This window comes from Ochlerotatus camptorhynchus, unplaced genomic scaffold, assembly GCF_037179485.1.
Source record: "Ochlerotatus camptorhynchus isolate MF236.1 unplaced genomic scaffold, CSIRO-AGI_Acam_v1.1 ptg000032l, whole genome shotgun sequence".
Taxonomy (NCBI): Eukaryota; Metazoa; Arthropoda; class Insecta; order Diptera; family Culicidae; genus Ochlerotatus; species Ochlerotatus camptorhynchus.
In genome coordinates this window covers 477,447-498,882 of record NW_027040523.1, presented here as the reverse complement: position 1 = coordinate 498,882, position 21,436 = coordinate 477,447, and the positions used below count along the sequence as shown (strand labels likewise).

The window sequence follows — 21,436 nt, the reverse complement described above, 5'->3', positions numbered from 1 at the left end:
ACGGTGCAAATAATAGACCTACACTGCTTACTGATTTAAAATAAATCCATTTTTTCGCTTCGAAAACTTTGACAGCGTTTTTTACAGCTTGACATCATTGTTAGTTTCGCCCTTTTGAAATGTTGATGCTGAGTTGTCATTCTTGCCTTCACAGAAAAACAAAACTACCCACCGCTTGGGTTTTTTAAACTCAAATTTGAGTTATTTGACCTCTGTCCGTTTCATTTCCTCTCGCTATTGTTGTCAAAAATAGAACGAAAGATTCGACTCAACCGTCTAGTTCCGTACAAGAAGCCAAAATTGAGTAATATGCGATATACCCAAATTTGAGTTAATTGAACTTAATTTTGGGTAGAAAAAATTGAAAATAACTTAGCGATGGGTATTTTTTTTGCCGTGCTCAAATGCAAACTACTTTGAGCCGGTTTACCCAAATTTGGCTTATCGTACGGAACATGGGAGATGAGTGAAAAGAACTTAATTTTGGGTTGTTTTGAATTTCTGTGTTCATCGCAAGAAATCGATTCTAAAGGGCCACCCACATTAGATTCGTTTGCGTTGCGTTGACGTAAATTTGACAGTTAGACAATAGATTTAACTGTCACTTTGCCGCAACGCGTCCGATCCGGATCTAAAGGGTCACCCACATTAGATCCGTTTGCGTTGCGTTGACGTAAATTTGACAGTTAGACAATAGATTTAGCTGTCACTTTGCCGCAACGACGCGTGCGCAATGTGCGTGGGCCTTAATGATAGGTCCCGCTACACAGAAAAAAATCTGAATTTTAACTATCGCGTAAAATCTCCCTTCGTTTAATTTTGAGCTATACTTCGCATAATCAGTGAAATCGCTTACAAGCTTGCATACAATATTGCAAATTTATGAGATATTGCGCTTAAATTTACACGAAATATCGCGTAAATTTATGCAAAATCTAACGTTAATTTTAGGAGCGCTACATCTCGCAGAAATTTACATGAATTTTTCGAACGGTGTATACCCTTCGAAGAGTGAGAACACCCTCCAAAGGCGCGCCTCTGTGACGAAATTAACCGATAATGACCATGCATCAGAACCCCAATGAGCTGGATTACCGAGGTGAAGCAATCGATTAAGTTGTGTGAGTAAAACCCCTGTAAGATACAAGCAATTAGTGACGTCACTACTTGCGTTTACGTTGATTTTTGGTTTACTAATACAACCATATTTCACGATCTGCTTTACCTCTCTCTGTACCTCATTGTCAGAACCCTACTCTTAACCTATGTCAATCATACAAGGTCTGGAACAACAGGCGTCACTACTTGCGTTTACGTTGATTTTTGGTTTACTAATACAATCATATTTCACGATCTGCTTTACCTCTCTCTGTACCTCATTGTCAGAACCCTACTCTTAACCTATGTCAATCATACAAGGTCTGGAACAACAGGCAGCTTGCTGGTGTTAGAAGCAAAAATGTTGTAAACATTGCTGAACAAGCGAATGACGATGTCACGGCAGCACAACATTCCATACTGCGAATGGCAGACGTGTCGTCACAGAAAACAGCTGTTTCGTGTATGTAAAAAGATAAACATTGCGATGAAATACAAACACCACTAAACATTTCCACATTTCACTAATACCAATAAGCCGGTTGGGCCAGACCTTGTATAATTGACATCGACTCTTAACCACTTCAAACTAGGGAAAAACGAATAGAAGATTAGGAATCACATAGGTGAAGACTAACTAACTCATGTTTTCCTTGTATCAAGATCATCCTCGTTAGACAAAGCCGAGTCTTATCACTATCAACAAGGCATTAAAAGTAACAAGGACTAAGATGTGTTCTTATGATTACTGAAAAATCCTGTTCCCCTAGTTTGAAGTAGTCAGTACTACGAATCGGTGGTAGATCTTATATCCCGTAACGTACCACGAAAAGGTGATCTACCCACGTTATGGAGCTATCAGGTACATTACTCTATTTACTGCTTTTGCATTGACTATCACTCACTCATTCAAGTATTTTCGGTGAAAAATGAAAAAAAAAAATACTGTTGAAAACTTCAATAACAAAATAAGTAGGTACCTTTTTAAGATTTTAAACTTATGTTTATTTAAAAACATATATAATATGCAAGATAAAATGCAAGCTTTTCTGAAATGGAAACAATGGAAACTTCAAAATTGACAAAAGTCATAAAGCATAACATTTTAGTATTTTTTTTATTTTCTGGACTAAAAAATATGTTCTCCAATACAATACAAATTATTTGTGCCAAAAGTTTAAAATTTGTACTAATGTTCTACGATTTTACTCAATTTTGAAGTGTCCATTGTATTCATTTAATAAAAGTTATCTGATGAGCTTTCTAATACAGGCATAAAATGTTATATCTCTCCAGTCTGGCCAGCGTTTAACAATCATTAAATCAAACAAAGTAATAACACCATCGGATGTATGAGACAATCCTCCATCTATTGATCATGCCAATTATTTTTTTTTTATTTGTTATTTGTGAAATATTGACGATGGAACGCAAAAATAACAGTTACGTTATATGAAGGTATACCTGTAAACATAAATTTGAAAATCTTTAAAATGTACTTATTTTGTTATTGCATTTTTGAACAATTTTTTTATATTCATCAAAAACTTGTGTCTTTTTATCCATATGTGTTTTTTCCTACAACTTTGTCTCAGACGTCAATTCGATGAGATGAGCCTTTTCGGGCTATAGAGCTTTTTGACGTTTAATCGGCGCACACTACTGAACCATTTAAATCGAACAAGTGCGAGCAAGAGGGAAACAGATTAGTGGGAAAACAAACCGTCCATTAATCCATGTGTGCTGGATAGAGAAAGATGATTAAACGTCAAAAAGATCTATGATTTATTGAAATATATGGAATACGCCATTTTGAATAATTAAGTGCGCATCAAAATAGTCGAATTCCAGCACAAACTCGGATTATTGCCACTAGCAAACAATTAGGCAAAGTTTCATGGAATTCGGAGAAGGTAAAGTTTGAATAATTCGTTAGTTGGCGTGGATTTACTGTGACTTATTGTGGCACCAAAGTAACCAATAAGATTTTTGTCAAGTTTTGTGGCATCCAATCGGCAGAAGTTACATAATAATTGATTGTACTAACATGGATATGAATACACAGAAATTAGCTGGGAAATCACCTGAATACAATAATGCTAATTTATGCGATATTGCGCTTGATTTTACACGAAATGTCGTGTAAATTTACGCCAAATCTAGCGTTAATTTTATGTGCGCTATATCTCGCAGAAATTTACATAAACTTTTCAAACGGTGTAGATAAATCTCGAATAACTTAATAACGGATTAAATTAAATGATGCTATCATAATTTTCCGTAATGTCAGGAATGCTCACGAACCCCCGACATTCAGCCAAAAAACTTGCAAAACACATGTTTATTGGCGAATTTGCATGTCAAATTCCACATGATTTTCATGTGTTTCATGTTCAGAATTTGTGACCAGCCATGTATTGGATATAGCAAAATACGCTACGAGGGGGGAGGAGGTGTCTAAAATTGATCAAAAATATGTTACGTCATTTATGGATGCTCCTGCTCCCTAAGAACTATGCGCCCGACACATATACACATACTGCAGTTTCCGGAAGCGTCTAACTACAGTCGTCGAAAGGGAAGGCAATTTTTTTGAATAAATTTACTTACAACTTCCATATGTTGCGAAAGAAAATAAATCGCACAAAATTCATTGCTAGAATAACTAACTGGTGTATTTTTTCTCAAATATGCCATTTACTGCAAAAATTCGTCACGCACCCTGTATATCATTTGTTTATCACAGTGCAAAAAATCATGTATGGGACACATAAAAATAATCATTGAATTTTTATTAGTGTAGTAATTCAAAGCATCTTCCAAATAAGCTTCAATGTGTTATCCAATATTAAATTCCTCTATATCCGTAATACGCGCGCGAGGCTCAAACCTTTGGAGACTATTCACAATTTCTTCTTTAGATCAGAAGATGATTAGAAGCGATGTCAGTGTTGCGTTTATTCCGGACATCAAGAAGGCTCCGTCTCCATGCTCGGCCATCACGGCTCGGCAACAAAGGTTTAAGCATAACCAGGGGTTGAAACAGTTGACGTTTTTTACTATACTCGCTTCGTTGTGGTGCGCGAAAGTCTGTTTTTATTTGAACACTCATGCTCTACCGTCGTCTCTCTCACACAACACGAGCGGTAGAATAACATTCGAGCTAAAAGAAAATTATCAAAATAGCTATCATATGACATGTGTGATTTCGTTGTAATTCCTTAATATGTTGTAAATCAAACCATTTCTGATCAGAAATATTATTACTAGGATATCATTGCTTGCTATTTTCAGAATTCACACAAGCACACCATCAGCAGCTCTTATTATGAGAAAAACTAAAATACATACATTCGTGACAGTCTTCGGCGACAGTGTCGTATGACACAGCCTGTCATATGACATTTTAGTTTGGTACTGTACTATGATAGCTTGTTTTGCAAGTGTCGGAGGCAAAGGCAGTCAATTATCATAGAAAATGTGTCGACTACCGTGACCGTTTACAAGACTGAGCATAACATTTAATTACGGTAAAGTAGCGGACCCGTGTTCTAAATCTGGTAATGATTACCCTCTCATAAATGGGCTCTCACTTGATGAACGCGGCATGGACCTGAACATTAAACAGAAAATCAACTACACGGTGCCGGGGAGCATGTTCACCTCGAATACCAGAATATAGCAGTTAGCAGTACCAGTTTGGACCGCAGTTTGTGTTTTCCAAAGTTCAGCTGAGTTCCAGGAATTTTAGCTTGATGCGTCGTGCCTCACTGGCGGGTTGTGCTAGTTTACCCCGGCGGGCGTTAATACATTCCATGTTACAATTTGGTATTCGTTGTTTTACGCTAAAAGTCCTAGCTATTGAGTCAGAATAGAAGAACTATGAAAGTTATGATGGTTTCAAAATTTTCCACGGGGAGGTATACTAGTTCAATCTTAAAATGCTTTTGTTTTGCAAATGGAGCATTTTATTTAAATCTGGTTGCTGCTACAGTGGTAGAAAAGCTGAAATTTATGTATATACCTAAAAATCTGAAAAGAAATTATTTTTTCAATATTACATGTTTATTGAGTAGTCCTTAAGTTGTCTATTAACGTAGCATTTACCGAGACTTTACGGATTCTGATACCTTTTAAAAAAGAAAAAAATAAGCTCATGGGATTTTTTTACGATGGAATCAGACTAAGAAAAATTGGTATAATTTGTTTAGCTAAAATTTAAAATCCCAGACATCAATAAATATTGGGAACTCAAAATAAATCACCTATTTCGAAACCTGGTGCTTGATTTGGGAAAGCAAGGGCGTAGTAAACCCTCACCTCGACGCTGCTGATATGCTACATATTAGTTTCTGGTGAATATATGTGTGTTCTATCTAGTATTTTTTATTGTTTTTTGCATGCAGTCAACTTTTGAAATTATCAGCAATAATGGATATAAATACAAATACACCAAAATGCAACAAAACAATATACATTTAACTTTTTTCAACTATCTTCCACGCAGAATCATTCAATCAAAGTTTGTCAGAGAAAAACACAGAGAAAATCGAACGCATGATTTCCACAATCAAAACGAAAACGGATAGCTCACGTGATGTACATAAGGATCCCAATACAAATTTTTCCATAAGCAGTTTAGGACCAGGCCAAATACTTCCCAAAGGTTCACAGCAAAGCCTCAAGTGTGTTGGAGAGCTACGTTTAGCTGTTACTTTAGAGAAGTCAGTACTGGAACTAAAGGCGAGTTTTCATAAAACATCATTTTCATGATTTTATATTAATGCAATTGTTAACGTTCAGGTTATTTCCGCAAGAAATCTAGTTTCAGATTCTGATCCAACACCAGATACATATGTAAAATGTTACTTAAAAGATGGAGATCGACTGCGACACAAAAAGAAAACCAGAGTTGTGAGATATTCTCCGGAACCACAATACAATCAGGTGCTGAAGTATTCGGTATGAATGAACAAATGAGCTTTTTATAAAATTTCGATATCAAAAGTCTTTATTTCCCTTTGCAGGCATCAGAACTTTTTGGAAGAACAATATTAGTAACCATTTGGCAAAAATCAGTAGGTTTCGAGCACAATCAAAGCATAGGAGGGGCAGAATTGTTTTTCAACACATATAAAATGAAAAGCCCTATTGAAAGTTGGTACCCATTGTTTCCTTCACAACATGTTACACCTAATCCAAATGATTCTCCTTAGGAGTTTAGCGTTGAATTACATGATAAAGAATTTTATTTTTCATTATATGATGTATCAATTACAGTTTGAAAACATAGAAGCTATTTTAAATATTCTGTCCGAAATGTCCAACGATTCACGTGGATCAATTCATGAGTTTATAAATTATGTAGAAAGTGTTTGTGTTATATGTACCGTAGAATGGTGGTTTCTGTGTTGCAATTATTTGACAACCGTTATAACAACAATCAATACGAAACTAACGATTTTAAATTGGCTCACCACTTTAGTAGCCTATTGGTCCCAAGCAAACGATTAACGTACCCTATTCTAGTTGAAATTCTATTACTACACTATGTTTGTTTTGATTCGCTATGAAAGTTTGACAGATAACATCAGGGGTGTGTGGATTCATGCAGAACATGCAGGGGTGAGTGAAATAGCTTGGGACTGCTTGGGACCGTTGTTCTGGTACTGAGTGAGCCAAAAATAATAATGATTTTCTTCGGGACCCAGTGGTCTTAGAGTTACCTCTATGGTTATAACATGTTATAACTCTCCAGTCTGGACAGCGTTTAAACCTAAATCCTCAATAATTCTTAAACGCTGTCCATACTGCAGAGTTATAACATGTTATAACGGTTGTCAAATAATTGCAACACAGAAATCACCATCAAGATAGCGCTATAACATGTTATAACTCTGTAGTCTGAATGTACTATTAAACGCTGTACAGACTGGATAGTTATAACATGTTATAACTCTCCAGTCTGTACAGCGTTTTAGCTTCATGGTTGAAAAAAGATAAATATAGGGTCGCACCGTATATAGTGTACCGTCGGTTTAACGTAACTTTTATTGACATCGGTTCGCGCGAAAAGGGCCTAACAAGTTTTGTGTACAAAAGTTAATACGCCCGTTTCAAATGTTACGCGAGTATTATTCATGTGTTCATTTTTAGTAAACACGGCACCGCTCAAACGCCAATTTTTTTTCGCGAGTTTAGTCCTTGCATTGGTCAATAGGGAGCTGCAGCATCGAGTTAACCTCTTTTTTTACATCTGGCACTGGTTTGTTTACATGAACATAAAATGTAATTTTGAAATTTTTAAAAAAAATTTTAAGGTTTTTAAGAAAGGAAGATTTTTTAAAAGAACATCGTTGGATGACACATCTTATAGTTATAGAAATTTTAAAACTAGAATCCACTTGAATCGACTAATGCCTTGTTCAGACTACAGAGTTATAACATGTTATAGCGCTATCTTGATGGTAATTTCTATGTTGCAATTATTTGACAACCGTTATAACATGTTTTAACTCTCCAGTCTGGACAGCGTTTAACAGATTAAAGATACACTTCCTCTACAAGTCGTTCCCGTTCCGAAAATATCTATATTTTAGGCTATTTGACAGTTTGTCAGTCGTGATCTGGAATTCCAAAATGGCGTGAATCACCGATTTTTGGTTTCTACACGTCGTTCCCGTTTCGAAAATACCCATATTGTAGAATATTCGACAGTTTTTCACAAACCGGAATTCGCCAGGTTGGATTCCAAAATGGCGTAAATCATCGATTTCCGGCCTCTACACGTCGGTCCCATTCCGAAAATATGTACCCGTATTGTCCGGTGAACTCACTCGAAGTATACTTCCAAATTTGTTTTTGGCTAAGTCCGTTCCTCAGAAAACACCCTGAATTTTTTGGCGCTTTATTTAAAAAATCCTTAGTTCGAAAATCATCGTATAAACCGTGCAAAAAAGACTTGAGTGTGCTGTATCTTACATTCCACGTGGAAAGGTTTTAGACTCCTCCCTCCCCTACAATATTTTTTTATGGACCGTGGACCGCCAAACTGTCCATTGGTGGCTAGATTGGTGGTGATTCTTTGTAGAGTATTTATTGGCCGTCATTATGGCTTATGCACTATCACTTCAAGTTTTCTAGACCGAAACATTCTAATTGTAAAATACTTTAGTTTCCATCTTAACATTCAACACTATAAATCAAGTGTAAACTAAAGACGAATGCATCATACGATTAGAGCCTTTATAATCAATACAAACTGTAGATTTATACGCGATGACTTTCTACCCATTATGTCTTTCTTTAAGGATTTGGTGGTTATATGTATTCACGTGGGCTATGCGCGGAAAGAAAATCGAAACAAGGGTAACCAAGGATACATTTCTAGTTGTTTATTATTACTTCAACAGAGAGTGCTGATGAGCATTCAAACTGCTTTAAACGTTTATATTCGAAAAATCGTAGGATATTAGAAAAAATCATCCACAATGCCCCGTGTCAAACCCACGACCAAATTAGGCGTTTATGGCCAATATGATCTTAATCCAGAAAAGGCAGTTACGTTATATACGGAATCAAAATTACAGAATCAATACTACATGTAAGTAAAGATAACAATCACAGACTAGTCAGACCAATTTTATCCTGGCATAATTTTCCCTACCAGAAAAACGCCAAACTGGGATGTTGCCCGTTTGAGCTTTGAACTAAAAGGGATCCAAAGTAATCGAGAGTATGAAGAAGTTACTAAAGAACAGAACCGTATGCGAGCTCATTCCCATGAGCAATTTCAATTGAATGAAAAACGACTGAACGAGGCAGACAAACAACTGCAGATACTATGGGAAAACTTTGTAGAAGTTAATGACTTCCTAAAAGATTGTGAAATGAAAGAAAACGACTGTTATCAAGCTGTAAGACTGACAAATGTGACAGTGCATAGAACTTTAATTAAATTAAAACGGTTAAATTTGTAGAAGGAAGACGAGAAAAGGAAGCAAGAGGACTATCACAACAAAATACAGCAAATGGATAAGGATTTAGCGGTTTTGAGGGACTTTGTGAACAAATACGAACATACGATAGAAAAATACCAGCCGTTTGAAGTAAGTACTATTTAAATGAATTTGATTAACAATATGTGTGAATGCCCCATGTCTACACATTAAGAAAATAACAATGAAATGTAGTCAACGTTATCAAAGGTATATTTTTTTAATTAACCCCAAAGGAACAAAACTCATTTCCTATTTTTATTGAGTATGAAATTTATTCATGAAAATCGGTAAGGATTTTGCTACAAATACAAGTAAATGTAAACGATTCTTTGCTACACAAAGTATGGTTAGCTAATCCTCATTCTGAAAAATCAGCCATCCATTGTTTATTTAATTACTGAAACAAAAAGTATCTATTATTTTATATTTGTTCCAGAGTGTGCTCACAGAAACTATTGAACATTCAGATACGTATGGAACGCTAGAGGATTTAATGAAACGATGCGATTCATTGCGTAAGTAGTGCATACTTCATTTTATCAGCTTTCGACACTTAATTATTTAATAAGAACGTTATAGATGTTGGCCAACTTAAGGTTCAATTTACTTTGATGCTTTTTGGAAAATTTCAAAAGCAGTTTTTTCCGACGCATTATTTTAGATTGCAAAAAGCTCGCGTCATTTTGTGTAAAATATCAAAAGGAATCGAATAGTGCGAGCTTTTTGCAATCTGAAATAATGCGTCGGAAAAAACTGCCTTTGAAATTTTCCAAGAAGCATCAAAGTAAATTGAACCTTAAGGGCCTATCCACGTGGATAATTTAGAGTGAGTTGGCGAGCAGGGATGCCAGATTTGAAGACATTTGTATTTCTGTGAAGACATTTTGAAGACATTTCGGGGCCTCCCTTAGCTCAATCGGTAAAGGCGCAGCTACAAAGCAAGACCATGCTGGAGGTGACTGGGTTGGATTCCCGGTCCGGTCTAGGAATTTTTCGGGTTGAAAAATTTCTCGACTCCCTGGGCATAGAGTATGATTGTACTTGCCACACAATTATACCGATGCAAAAATGGTAGCAGGCATCGAAAGCTCTCAATTAATAACTGTGGAAGTGCATCTAGTAGAACACTAAGTTGTGAGCACGCAATAAGCTAATATGCCATAAGCAATAAGCTTGAAATGCGAAGAAGAAGAAGAAGAAGAAGAAGAATAATAATAATAATAAGAAGAAGATATAAATTTGATGAACATATTTTGGCGCAAAAAATTTAAGTTTTTTTAACTACACTGCCTATAATCGCATATCAATTCAATATGGATTTTCGTCAATTTTGAGTTATTCCCAATTCAGAGAAACATTTGCATTTGGCGTCAGATTATCAACTTTAATAGCATGCTGTGGCTGTCACATGAATCGAATTATTTTCACTGAAACGACAATAACAATGTTATCCACGATCAGTTGGCATAAACTTTCATATTATGTGATAAAACTACGAATTTTGAACATGAGGATCGATGTGTCCGATGTTCGAAGACGGACGTGTTTTTTTTTTCTCTCGTTTTTTCGTTTTGATTTTGTTCCGGTTTTTCGTGTTTCGGGTAGTTTCGGTTGAAGTTTTCAAGAATCGCCAATGATGAAGAAAGGTCTGCTAAATCTGGAAAATTTTGTAACTGGCTACCCGAGCAATTCGGTTAACAAAACGAAAGCAAACCAGTTCCTATCATAATGAAATCATTTCAATTGTCGCGACATAAGTTTTTCTTCTTCTTCTTCTTTATTTAGGAGATTTTCAGCCGTAGGCTAGTTCATCTCCGTAAAGGGTGGGAAGCCTTAGAAAGAGGTCCCCCCAGTCACATTGCTTGAGTATCATGCTACTTCAACATTTGATAATCTAAACAGCATACGATAAAGACAGACTAAAAGGATACAAAAAAGAAGAACAAAATATAAAATGAACAAAAAAAACATAGGTCCACTGTAAGTGGTCCTTGGGAGCCCCGTCCAGCGGGGATGTCCAGACGGCCGAAAGAATCTATGGTGCTAAATCCTGCAGTATAGCTTCGCCGCCTTCAAAAAGCGCAGTACAGCCAACAATCAATACGAAACTAACGATTTTAAATTGGCTCACTACTTGACTAGCCTATTGGTCCCAAGCAAACGATTAACGTACCCCATTCTAGTCGAAAATCTACTACTACACAATGTTTGTTTTGATTCGCTATGAAAGTTTGACAGTTAAAATGAGGGGTTAGTCGATTTTCCTATGGTTCGAGGGGTGAATCAATTAGCTTGGGACCGAAGAGAGTACCAGAGCTGAGCCAAAAAGTTGAGCACGTTATTTCGGGACCTTCTAGTCTTAGAGTTACCTCTATGGTACAGCTGCTTGAGTTGAGGGCACGTCTGCTAGCGTGTCCCGTACGCTGGCAGGCAGACCGTGGAGGCAACGAAAGTGCTCGAATTGTGGACATACGCATAACACGTGCTCCACCGTCGAAGGAATATGGCAGAATTCACAGGTCTTCCTGAAGGGTCCTCCGCTGAAATCTCTTGAGATTAGGGAGTGTCCTGTCCGGAATCTGGAAAAAATCCTCTGATCTCGCAGGTTTGCAAGATCCGTCCACTTTCCGATGTCGCGACATAAGTCTGATATCATATTGTGCTTTCATTATGGAGTCAAGACTTTTTAAATAAAAGCAACTTAACTTGAAGTTCTGCTGTTAACGTCTAGTTTAAAATTTAAGTTCATCTGTTGTTGAACTAATGATTATTGTTTATTTGTTTTGTTTAACACATGTTAAGTCATTCGTGACTTGCCCGGGGTGAGATTTGACTCTTTCAGTCTTTCAGCGTGAGAAGCATGGATGCTAACCATTTACCAGGCCCGTATTCAGTTAAACATTCTAAATGCAAAATGAGTAATCTAATTGATTTTATTAAAAGCAGGATTAGTTTTCCGTTTGCTTCAACAATGTAAAATTTTGCTCTCATTTTTGCTGTGTTAACCGTTAAGTCAACCAAAATGAGATCAACTGGAGTATCAAAAATAAATTACATAAAACAGCAAATTTTGATTTCAATTTGATCTCCAGCTTTGCTCGGGTAGAAGCCCAACCCAATGGAATCCCATGAATTTATCATAAAGCAATTCAAATAGAGCAAGAAGCAGCTTTCGACATCATAAAATTGGTGCAAGCTATCCATTTTTATTTATTAAAACACTGGGGATCATTCCGAGAGTCGAAGTGACTTTTGTCACTGTGCAAATCAGGAATAATGAGTACTAGTTAAGTTACAAGAAAAGTTTGTAAAAAAGATGTTTGATACATAAAATCTGTTGTTATTTCTTTCAGTGCGTCACAATCACCAATTTTACGATTCGTGGGAGCTCACTCTGAGTGAACGCTCACGAGTCATAAATTCGCTGATTGTGACGCACTGAAAGCGAAATTGACAGGTTTTATGTGTCAAATATATACTTTACAACCGCTTCTTGTATCTGACGAGTACAAAATACCATTATCCAATGATTCCATAAATTCAAAAAACATTTTTTTATAGCGAAGTGAGTGGAAGTAACCCTGGTGCAAATCAAATGGAGAGTCACGTCACCACGACGTGACTTTTCTCACTTTACTAGTGACAAAAGTCACTTCGACTCTCTAAATAACCCCCACTCACACAAGCATTTACTTTATTTTGTCATATAAATATAACATAACCAATGCTATCGTAAATCTGCCAGCAACGTTTACCGAACGTATGGCCTTACCCTTCCCACTAAGAAACCTCAAAAATCCTGTGAAACTTATAAGAGGTCGTAGAGTTCTCTGCATCTTTCTATTTGTTTTGTTTTTGACACATATTTTTTTTCTTTAGGTTGGACCAACGCGTAAAAGAATAAATCACGTTTAACCAGCAAATATAACGATTGCCAATTTTGTTCTCCTTGCAGGTTCATTAAACTTTTCTGTGCAAATTCGATTCAGTGAAATAAATTGTTTTTAAAAAAGTCGTTGAGTTTTATCAGTTTTATGTTTCTTTGCAAGGATGTCAATTAGAACCCAAAACGATTAAAATACAACCTAAACATATTTTTACGTCCTCAGACCTAGTTTCTGAAAATATACACCGGGGGATGTTAGATTCGCTTACAATTATGTGGGATGCATCATCAGAGGATGTTAGTGGAGACCGCATGAACCGAGGATGCGATATACCTAGCTACGGTCCAATGCAAGAAAATTGGAGACCGAAAAATGTAGAGTGTATTAGTGAGTGAAATTAGTTATGTCAAAAAAAATAGGAAACAGATTTCCGACTGGACTCGAACTACGAACGTTGCGATTATCAGATCTGTGCTTTCTCCACAGCTCTCTCCATGCTTTTGAATATGGATAGCCTAAAAGCAAACACGAAGCGCCCATTTTCTCGCATACTCGACTTCGTATGCTTTTTCTACTGGAGAGATTCGAGGCAAGTGTGTGCGTCGTTCTACAATGTTCTACAATGTGCGTCGCATTGTGCAATGTTCTACAATGTTCGTCGCTTACTGGTATAGTCGAAAGCGTGGATAGAACACGAAATAAAAAAGACAAAAAAAACCATTACATCGCCTGCATGGTCAATTTCTAACATTCGTTGCGATGTTCATGAACAGAGGATGATAGGAAACGGAACTAACATTCATTGTAATAGATTTTTGGTTTGTGTGTATATATTTTCTTAATATTCAGATTTTTCATAAGTTACATTATATCGAGGTTGTCTTTTATCGAGGTATGACTGTAATATTTTTTTCTTAAAATTTCAAACAGCTTCTTGAAAATGGTAAATTTGAACAAAAGTTTAGCCATGTTCAAAAGAGACGGGGACAAATCTCGAATGAAGTAATCATTAGAGTGGGTCAACTTTATAACTCCCTGCTCCTCACTGCTAGTTCGATTTGTATTGAGGTCCCCAATAATTGTGTCGCATATTTAAATGATGGATAAGATCAGATCTTTATTTGCGGGAGAACTTTAGATTTTTTTTTTTAAGCCATCAGTAACTATTTAAATGTTGGTTGAAATTCAAAGATTACTCAGTATTGCCCAAAAAATGCAGAACAACTTAGAACCTTTTGTTGTATACCATTCCCATACAAATCATAAACTTGCAAATAGTAATATACCATTCCCAGAAATAAACTCAGTCATAGGAATCAATCACCCAGGGACAGCGAAATAAACGCTCAAATAAATAGCAATTATGCAATATAAAAGGCTAATAAACAGCATTCTGATTCTGAAGCTCGACTCAACAAACAGGTGGAAACTAACGATTTTAATTTGGCTCACACTTGACTAGCCTATCGGTCCCAAGTACATCGATTAACGTACCCCATTTCAGTCGAAATTTTAGTACTTCACTATGTTTGTTTTGATTCGCTATGAAAGTTTGACAGATAACATGAGAGGTTCGTAGATTTTCCTATGTTTCGAAGGGTGCATCGATTAGCTTGGGACCGAAGATAGTACCAGAGCTGAGCCAAAAAGTTAGGCACGTTTTCTTTGGGACCTTCTAGTTTTAGAGTTAACACTATGACTCAACTGGGTTACCCCGGTCCCTTCAAATCACGTTTAGTTCCACCCTACCGGAATTCTTCGATTAGGCATTTCACACTAGTGGAAAGAAAGTCCCCGCGGCGTCGTGAAAACTAAATTCTGATACCCAGATGGCAAACTTTTACTTTAGACGCTAGTTTGAATAGCAAAAATGGAAATTAAACGGCGCTCATTTAGATTTTTGGCGTTACGTACCTATGTAGGGGTACCAGTAAAACCAATTCTAAATGACCGTTTAATTGCTATTTTAGCTATTCAAACTACCGGGGTTCTACCAACCGGTGGAAACTAGAAATACTCAGAGGGAGAGATGGGCGGAGAAATTAAAATACAATTCGGCAGCAGGGATTTGTACCTAAATAATCTTGCAACCTTTGCTAGAAGCTAGCATTTCACATGACTGTTACTTTTGATTCGATTTACGTGCAAAATAATATTTGAATTTCTGCTAGTTTATTGTTTCTGTTCGATTGCAATACTCTCAAATTTAATCTAGTAAGAATAAGAAATCCTCGGAAAAATTCTAATGGGAATGTTCGATTGGCTCAGATTTTGACAGTTGATTTGGCTCAAAACATTCCTTCCGCTTATCTCTCCCTCTGAGTATTTCTAGTGGAAACTAACGATTTAAAATTGGCAAACCAACTTGACTAGCCTACACGGAAACCGCAAAAATGACTATAAAGGACTCAATTTTGACTATAAAGTATGCATATTCGGCTAAAACGGGACTACACCTAAAATGTGTGTATATTTTACACCTTTTATGAGTATCTGTTACTCATAAATGCATAAATTTTATTCATTTTTGTACTAGAAATTACTCATTAATGTGTAAAATTTTAGTCATTTTATGGGTGGTTCCGCTTTCTTTCAAAAATGCGTGCTTTTTAGTCATAAAAGAGTTTTTTTGCGATTACCGTGTATTGGTCCCTAATACATCTATAAGCGTACCCCATTCTAGTCAAAATTCTAGTTCTACACTATGTTTGTTTTGATTCGCTATGAAAGTTTGACAGATATTATATGAGGGATTTACGGAATTTCCACAGACAAACAGACGTAACTCTTTGAAAAAGTTTTTCTTGAAAACATAGAACCTCAGTAACGACATCTCTCGGGCTTATCGCGGAAAAGAAGCTTGCTCGCTAACTCGCAATCAATATTGCATAAAAGTTCTATAGAATGTATAGAAACGTCAAAGTGATCCGATGCCAGCGCTGCGGCGAGTAGTTCGCGGAGCTGATAATATTCAAATCAACCGTTAAATGCGTGAACGAAGATACACAATGAAGAGTTACGTCTGTTTGTCTGTGGATTTTCCTATGCTTCGAGGGGTGTATCGATTAGCTTGGGACCGAAGAGAGTACCAGAGCTTAGCCGAAAAGTTGAGCTCGTTTCTTCGGGACCTTCTGGTCTTAGAGTTACCTCTATGGTTTTACCTTGAGTACTGCGGACTCACTCAAGGTGCTTGTCACTTGGGAGCCAGTGTGAACTGTCAAGCGGGAGCCAAACATTCACAAGCAGCAAATGCAGTTACTGTTCTTATCTACCGTCAAGCATTGTAATCTCATAAAAATGTTCTATACTTTTTCATAACACATTCTTAATTTTAAGCTCAAAGATAAAAACCAACAGGCTTAGTGATGAAAGTATAAAAACCAGCATAGTTTTTATGAGGCAGCTGAGTTTTCAATTACAGTAAAACATACTTTGGCGAAACATGTATGTAAACAAACTTTGATAGAGTCATGGGGGCTCGAGTACTCCTGGCTCAGAGCTTTTGGCGGGAATCAACTGAGAAAGAACAAATCAATTTTAAACTTGAGAAAATTTTCAAGCAGTTTTCCATTGGCTTGCAAAATAAAATCGGTCGACTCCGCAATACCCAGGTTTTACCAACCGGTTGAAACTAAAGATTTTAAATTGGCTCTCTCATTGATTTCTAATATCCCTACAATTGATTTCTCATTGATTTCTAATATCCCTACAATTGATTTCTCATTGATTTCTAATATCTCTAAAATGTGAGCCTGGGCAAAAAATGATAAAGATTGATGAAGATGGTCGTGCAAATGGTTTGAAGTTTGTATGGAGATTATGGCGAACAACTATGGATTTCTTTTTTTTTTTTTTTAATTTCACTTATACCGCTTTAACTTTGGTTCTAGTTGTCATAACGCTGAAAACAATTAACATGTAGTTGTTTTGACAACAATTAACAAGCATGTCCTTGTCGTGATCAGTGTTTAAGAAGCTTTAAAAGTTTCTCGAATACGACTTTCATTGTCTGCGGTCCATATAAATCTACAAAAGTTTGTATTAACTATTGACTAAGCACCGGAAGGTGGAATCAAAAACCTCTAAAAACAGTCAACGTAGTTTATGAACAGTCGTTTAACATTAAAACAAAGGTTCTAGGGCTACTTTCCTGATGCATTCCCATCCTGGACCACTGTACACTATCATATGCAAAAAATCGGCACTACGCACACTCGCATGTTGATTCCATGTTGGAACGCCACATAACAACTTCAGTAGTTGAATGTAGAAACTACAAACTGTATAATTAACCTAAATAACTATTTTTTTTTTCTATTATATCTTTCTAGTTCTTGCACAGGTAGAAATTTCTGAGATAGAGCAACAGAAAATTCAAGAAATAGAAAAAATACGGGATAGTCTGTTGGAATCTACAAAAGAAGCGTTGCATATAGTTACAGGCTTAAACAACGATCTTTCAGAGTTGCAGGTACGTTCATCGTTAAATTAAAGGATGTATTCGATAATAATGGCACCACCGATGAACCGATGGCACACCGAGGGGGGGCGTCACATCTAAATCTCAAATCTGGATGCTCGAAAAATCTCACTCTAGCAAACCAATCTACTAAAAATCTTCTTTCATTTCTCGCATCTACTTTCATCGTGCATCATCTTCTTGCAGGAAATCCTCAGAATTGTCATAAATCTTTTTTCTATCTACTCAGCGTGCGCGCAGCTAACCACACTAAAAGAAAATCGTTTCCGCATCGTAGATAGAGTCGTCCCCCTCGTGGCACACCGAAAATCTTCTGTAACTTTTGAACCGTATGAGTAAAAAACCTGTGTTCCACATTTAGAATTTTTTCACTTAAATTTGACGCTTCGAAAATAAATTTCGGGGTTCAATATTAGCTTGAGTCTATGCGCAAATTAAAAAAAAAAGCATGCTATATTGTACGTAGCCCCCCCCCCCTCTTATCTAAGGGGCTACCCCCTATGACCTCAACATGCCAAATTTGGCTCTATTTGCTTGATTAGTTCTCGAGTTATGTAGAAATTTCTGTTTCATTTGTATGGGAGCCTATGGGCCAAACCTTTCCCTGCCAAAAAAAAAACCCTGCATACAAATTTTCACGCCGATCGGTTCAGTAGTTTCCGAGTCTATAAGAATCAGACAGACAGAAATTAATTTTTATATAGGTATATAGATTCTACTTGATTAAGAATAACTGAATGAACATTGCAGCGCCGAGATTTCTTGTTCACTGTACAACACAATTAGCCGAAGGTGTCATTAGCCACAAAAAAAAACATGGAGGGCGGAAAATTGCTTTAATGATCCTTGACTGTCTACAAAGTTTCCTTTGCTTTACTTCCTGAAAATTTTCTCAGCTTATACAAGTTTCCACACTTCCAAGTTCCACATTTTTTCCAAGTTCTCTCAATTCTATTGAGACCATGACCTCCAAACTTCAGTACTAACTTTGAATCTTTTCAAAGATTTTTTTTAAAGATCTAAGCGTAACAAATTTCCCAAATCAAAGCCTACAGTTCTGAAGAACATGCTAAACTTCTACCATACTCACTAAGCTTCTATGAAGTTCTTTAACTTCTAAAAAAGTTTGCTGAGCTTCTACAATTTACGTTGAATTTAAATGAAATTCTCAACAAATTCTACATACGGTAAAGGTCCAAACGCGCACACTTAGATTTTTACCGATAAGGGCACCACCGTGTAGCTCGCCGTTTACTTCTATAGTTGACAATTTCACTCTTCATCTTCATCGCATTGTCTCAAAGTTCCGAAGCCAAGAACGAACTTCCTGAGAATCATAGGTACTACTCGTGTACTCCGCTTTTCTGATCACACCTTCCAAAGCCGAGCAGGAACGAATATCTCGATAACTTAAATTGGTATGGATGAGCCTGACATAAAAGGTAAAATACCTACCAACAAAAAAATCCCACAATACCAAATTATGCCAATGCAGTATGGCATTTTTGTGGTATCAAAATATCCCCAGACAACCAGAATGTACGTATATTCAAAGTTGTTTCTGTGATATACAAACATATATACAAACAAACAAATCGTATAGAATGCAAAAAAGGGCCTATACCTACAAAAGTGGAGGTCATATACGTGCAAATTTAATTTTTTTTTTAAACGAGTTGATTTGACATTATATACGATTCAAACTGTAATAACAAATTTAATTTGAAAAACCTTACGATGTAATCCGATTTAATTTGTGAAACAGTACGATGAAAAAAAGATTCGTCGTATTTAAGTCGGAAATTTGCATTCTATACGATTTAACTTAAACATAATGCGATGTATGTCATACTTATATGCGATGTTGACTTAAACTGTAGTTATTTACGATACTTTCTGTACATTGTTATACGACTTCTGGTTGTCTGGGTCACTTTTTGTTATTTGCAAAGAATTTTGCATGCAATTTTTTGGTATTGGTATTATTCTTTGGTATTTTACCTCTTATGTCATGCTGATCAACACCAAATTTTGGTATCCGACCAGAATTAGTTAGGGTAGAGCGCTACTTCGTCGTAATCGCCTATTTCCGTTCTATCGATCAATGATTTCACCGTGCACAAATCAATAATAAGTTTGTTCCGATCCGTTAGTTCATTAGCTATAACATAAATCCTGTTAGAGCGCATTGTATGAATATTTACGCTCATTGTTCTCAAAACAAAAGAAGCGCTCGTAGCTAATCCCCTTTTTCTATAGAAATACGTATACTTTATCCGTAGGACGAAAAAAATCTTTGGGTCTATCGATCAGAAAACATCACATAAATTCATTGTTTCAGAGTTAAAAAGTCAATTATGCGTTTGGTACGCTGCTTTAGTTCAAAAGCTACCGAACGAAATCAATGAGAGCGCGTGATATGAATGTTTACACCCATTTTTCTCAAAAACAAAAGAAGCGCTCCAACCGAATCAATTTTTATCTTCATCCGATAGGCCGAAGGTAATTCAATGGCGTTTGAATGCGTTTCAATGCGTTAGGCCGAATTTAGAATCTGTAGGCCGAGTTTGGCGTCAAGAAGCAGTGTTAGACTTTTAACAATATCTCAACAATTTGTTTCTCTTATCTTATGGTACGTACGGAAAGGTAAATAAATTTAGAAGCCATAAGTTATAATAACATTCCGTTTGGCGCTAAACTACGCTAGATTAAGAAAGACTAAGTACGGGTTGTGCTTAATAGGCCGGGAATGGGGTAGTTAACCCTATTAGATTTTAAACAATATCTCAACAATTTGTGACTCTTTTTCAAATCTAACGGTGAATAAATTTACACTCAAAAAATTTATCACATATCTAATGGATGAAATCCATGTGAATGTCACATAGCTTTCCTGTGATCACATAGCTGCAAATCCCACCACAAATTCACATGAATATTATGAGGACGATGAAATTTATATGAAAAATCATATAATATTAATTTGATCGCATAAATGTTAGGTGAAATTCAGATGAATTCCATTAATTTTGATTATGGATGAAAATCATGTGCGTTTGCAATGGAAGCTACATGAAAACTATTTTCGGTGTAGAAGTCATCTTTGTTTAAACTCGTTCAGAAAAGAGAGGTAAAGCGCGGGTTGTGCTTAGTGGACGGAAATTAGATCAAATACCCTATTAATTAGTTGAAGATGCTAATTTCAAATCACAGACTGTAGTGGTAATTTTTATACGATAGATAACTACGGAACTATCAACTCTATGCTTTCATCTACTCCATCTATCGTATAAAAATTACCACTACAGTCTGTTATTTGAAATTAGCATCTTCAACTATGTAAATCGTTGACTTATTTTTTTAGTTATTTTCTCCTGCACGGGAAGCGATATTTTTTATCACCTTATTGCCCCAGCTTAGAGGTTTTTAGTAAAGGACTGAATTGTATAAAGAGGCGACATCTTATCCATTTGACAGGTCTTTTACTCGATTGGAATAATCCAGTGTTCCAATTTTGACGACATGTAATAATCTTTATAAATTCAGGCTCTTTAGTTTGTAGGTATCTATAATAGTTATTACTTTTTTTCAGGGACGATACGTACACGCATGGGAAGAGTGCTTGAAATGGGAAAAGTCTATAACAACGGCAAAAAACTACATGGCAGCAAACGAGATGAAAACCAACTGCATGCTTGATGCGATTTATCATTTGTACAGTTTGATTCGCAAACGACGCGGAGAACAGCCAATTTTTTTACGTGGAGATGTTGAAAAGCAGTTGGACTTTATCAAGGAAGAGGCAGGAATTATGCAGCAAATTCATACTCTTGCTGTCAAGAAATTGGCAAAGGAAAACATGAGTTTGGCGGCAGAAAAGGGTTCAGTCAAGGCCAAACCCATCATTTTTCCTGCAACGAAGAAACCGAAGGCTTTCGGAATTTAACACCTTAATCAAACAATACTGCTTT

The 21,436-nt window shown here is 36.4% G+C and overlaps 2 protein-coding genes across 2 annotated transcripts in view; both read left to right on the top strand.

Annotated features, from left to right (window-relative positions):
• The window catches only part of LOC135708619 (regulating synaptic membrane exocytosis protein 2-like), a 41,979-nt gene extending 36,108 nt beyond the window's left edge, over nt 1–5,871 (top strand). The window contains exon 9 of the mRNA XM_065230724.1: nt 5,606–5,871. Coding sequence (XP_065086796.1) covers nt 5,606–5,871 — 266 coding nt within the window. The remainder of the gene's footprint in view (nt 1–5,605) is intronic.
• Nucleotides 5,872–8,582: 2,711 nt separating this feature from the next.
• On the top strand, nt 8,583–21,411 carry LOC135708743 (coiled-coil domain-containing protein 42 homolog). The gene is made up of 6 exons (XM_065230874.1): nt 8,583–8,701; nt 8,768–9,014; nt 9,078–9,206; nt 9,535–9,613; nt 17,317–17,456; nt 21,058–21,411. Exons 1-6 carry the CDS (start codon nt 8,589–8,591, stop codon nt 21,409–21,411), a joined length of 1,062 nt encoding a protein of 353 aa, XP_065086946.1. The 5' UTR covers nt 8,583–8,588.
• Nucleotides 21,412–21,436: the final 25 nt, after the last annotated feature.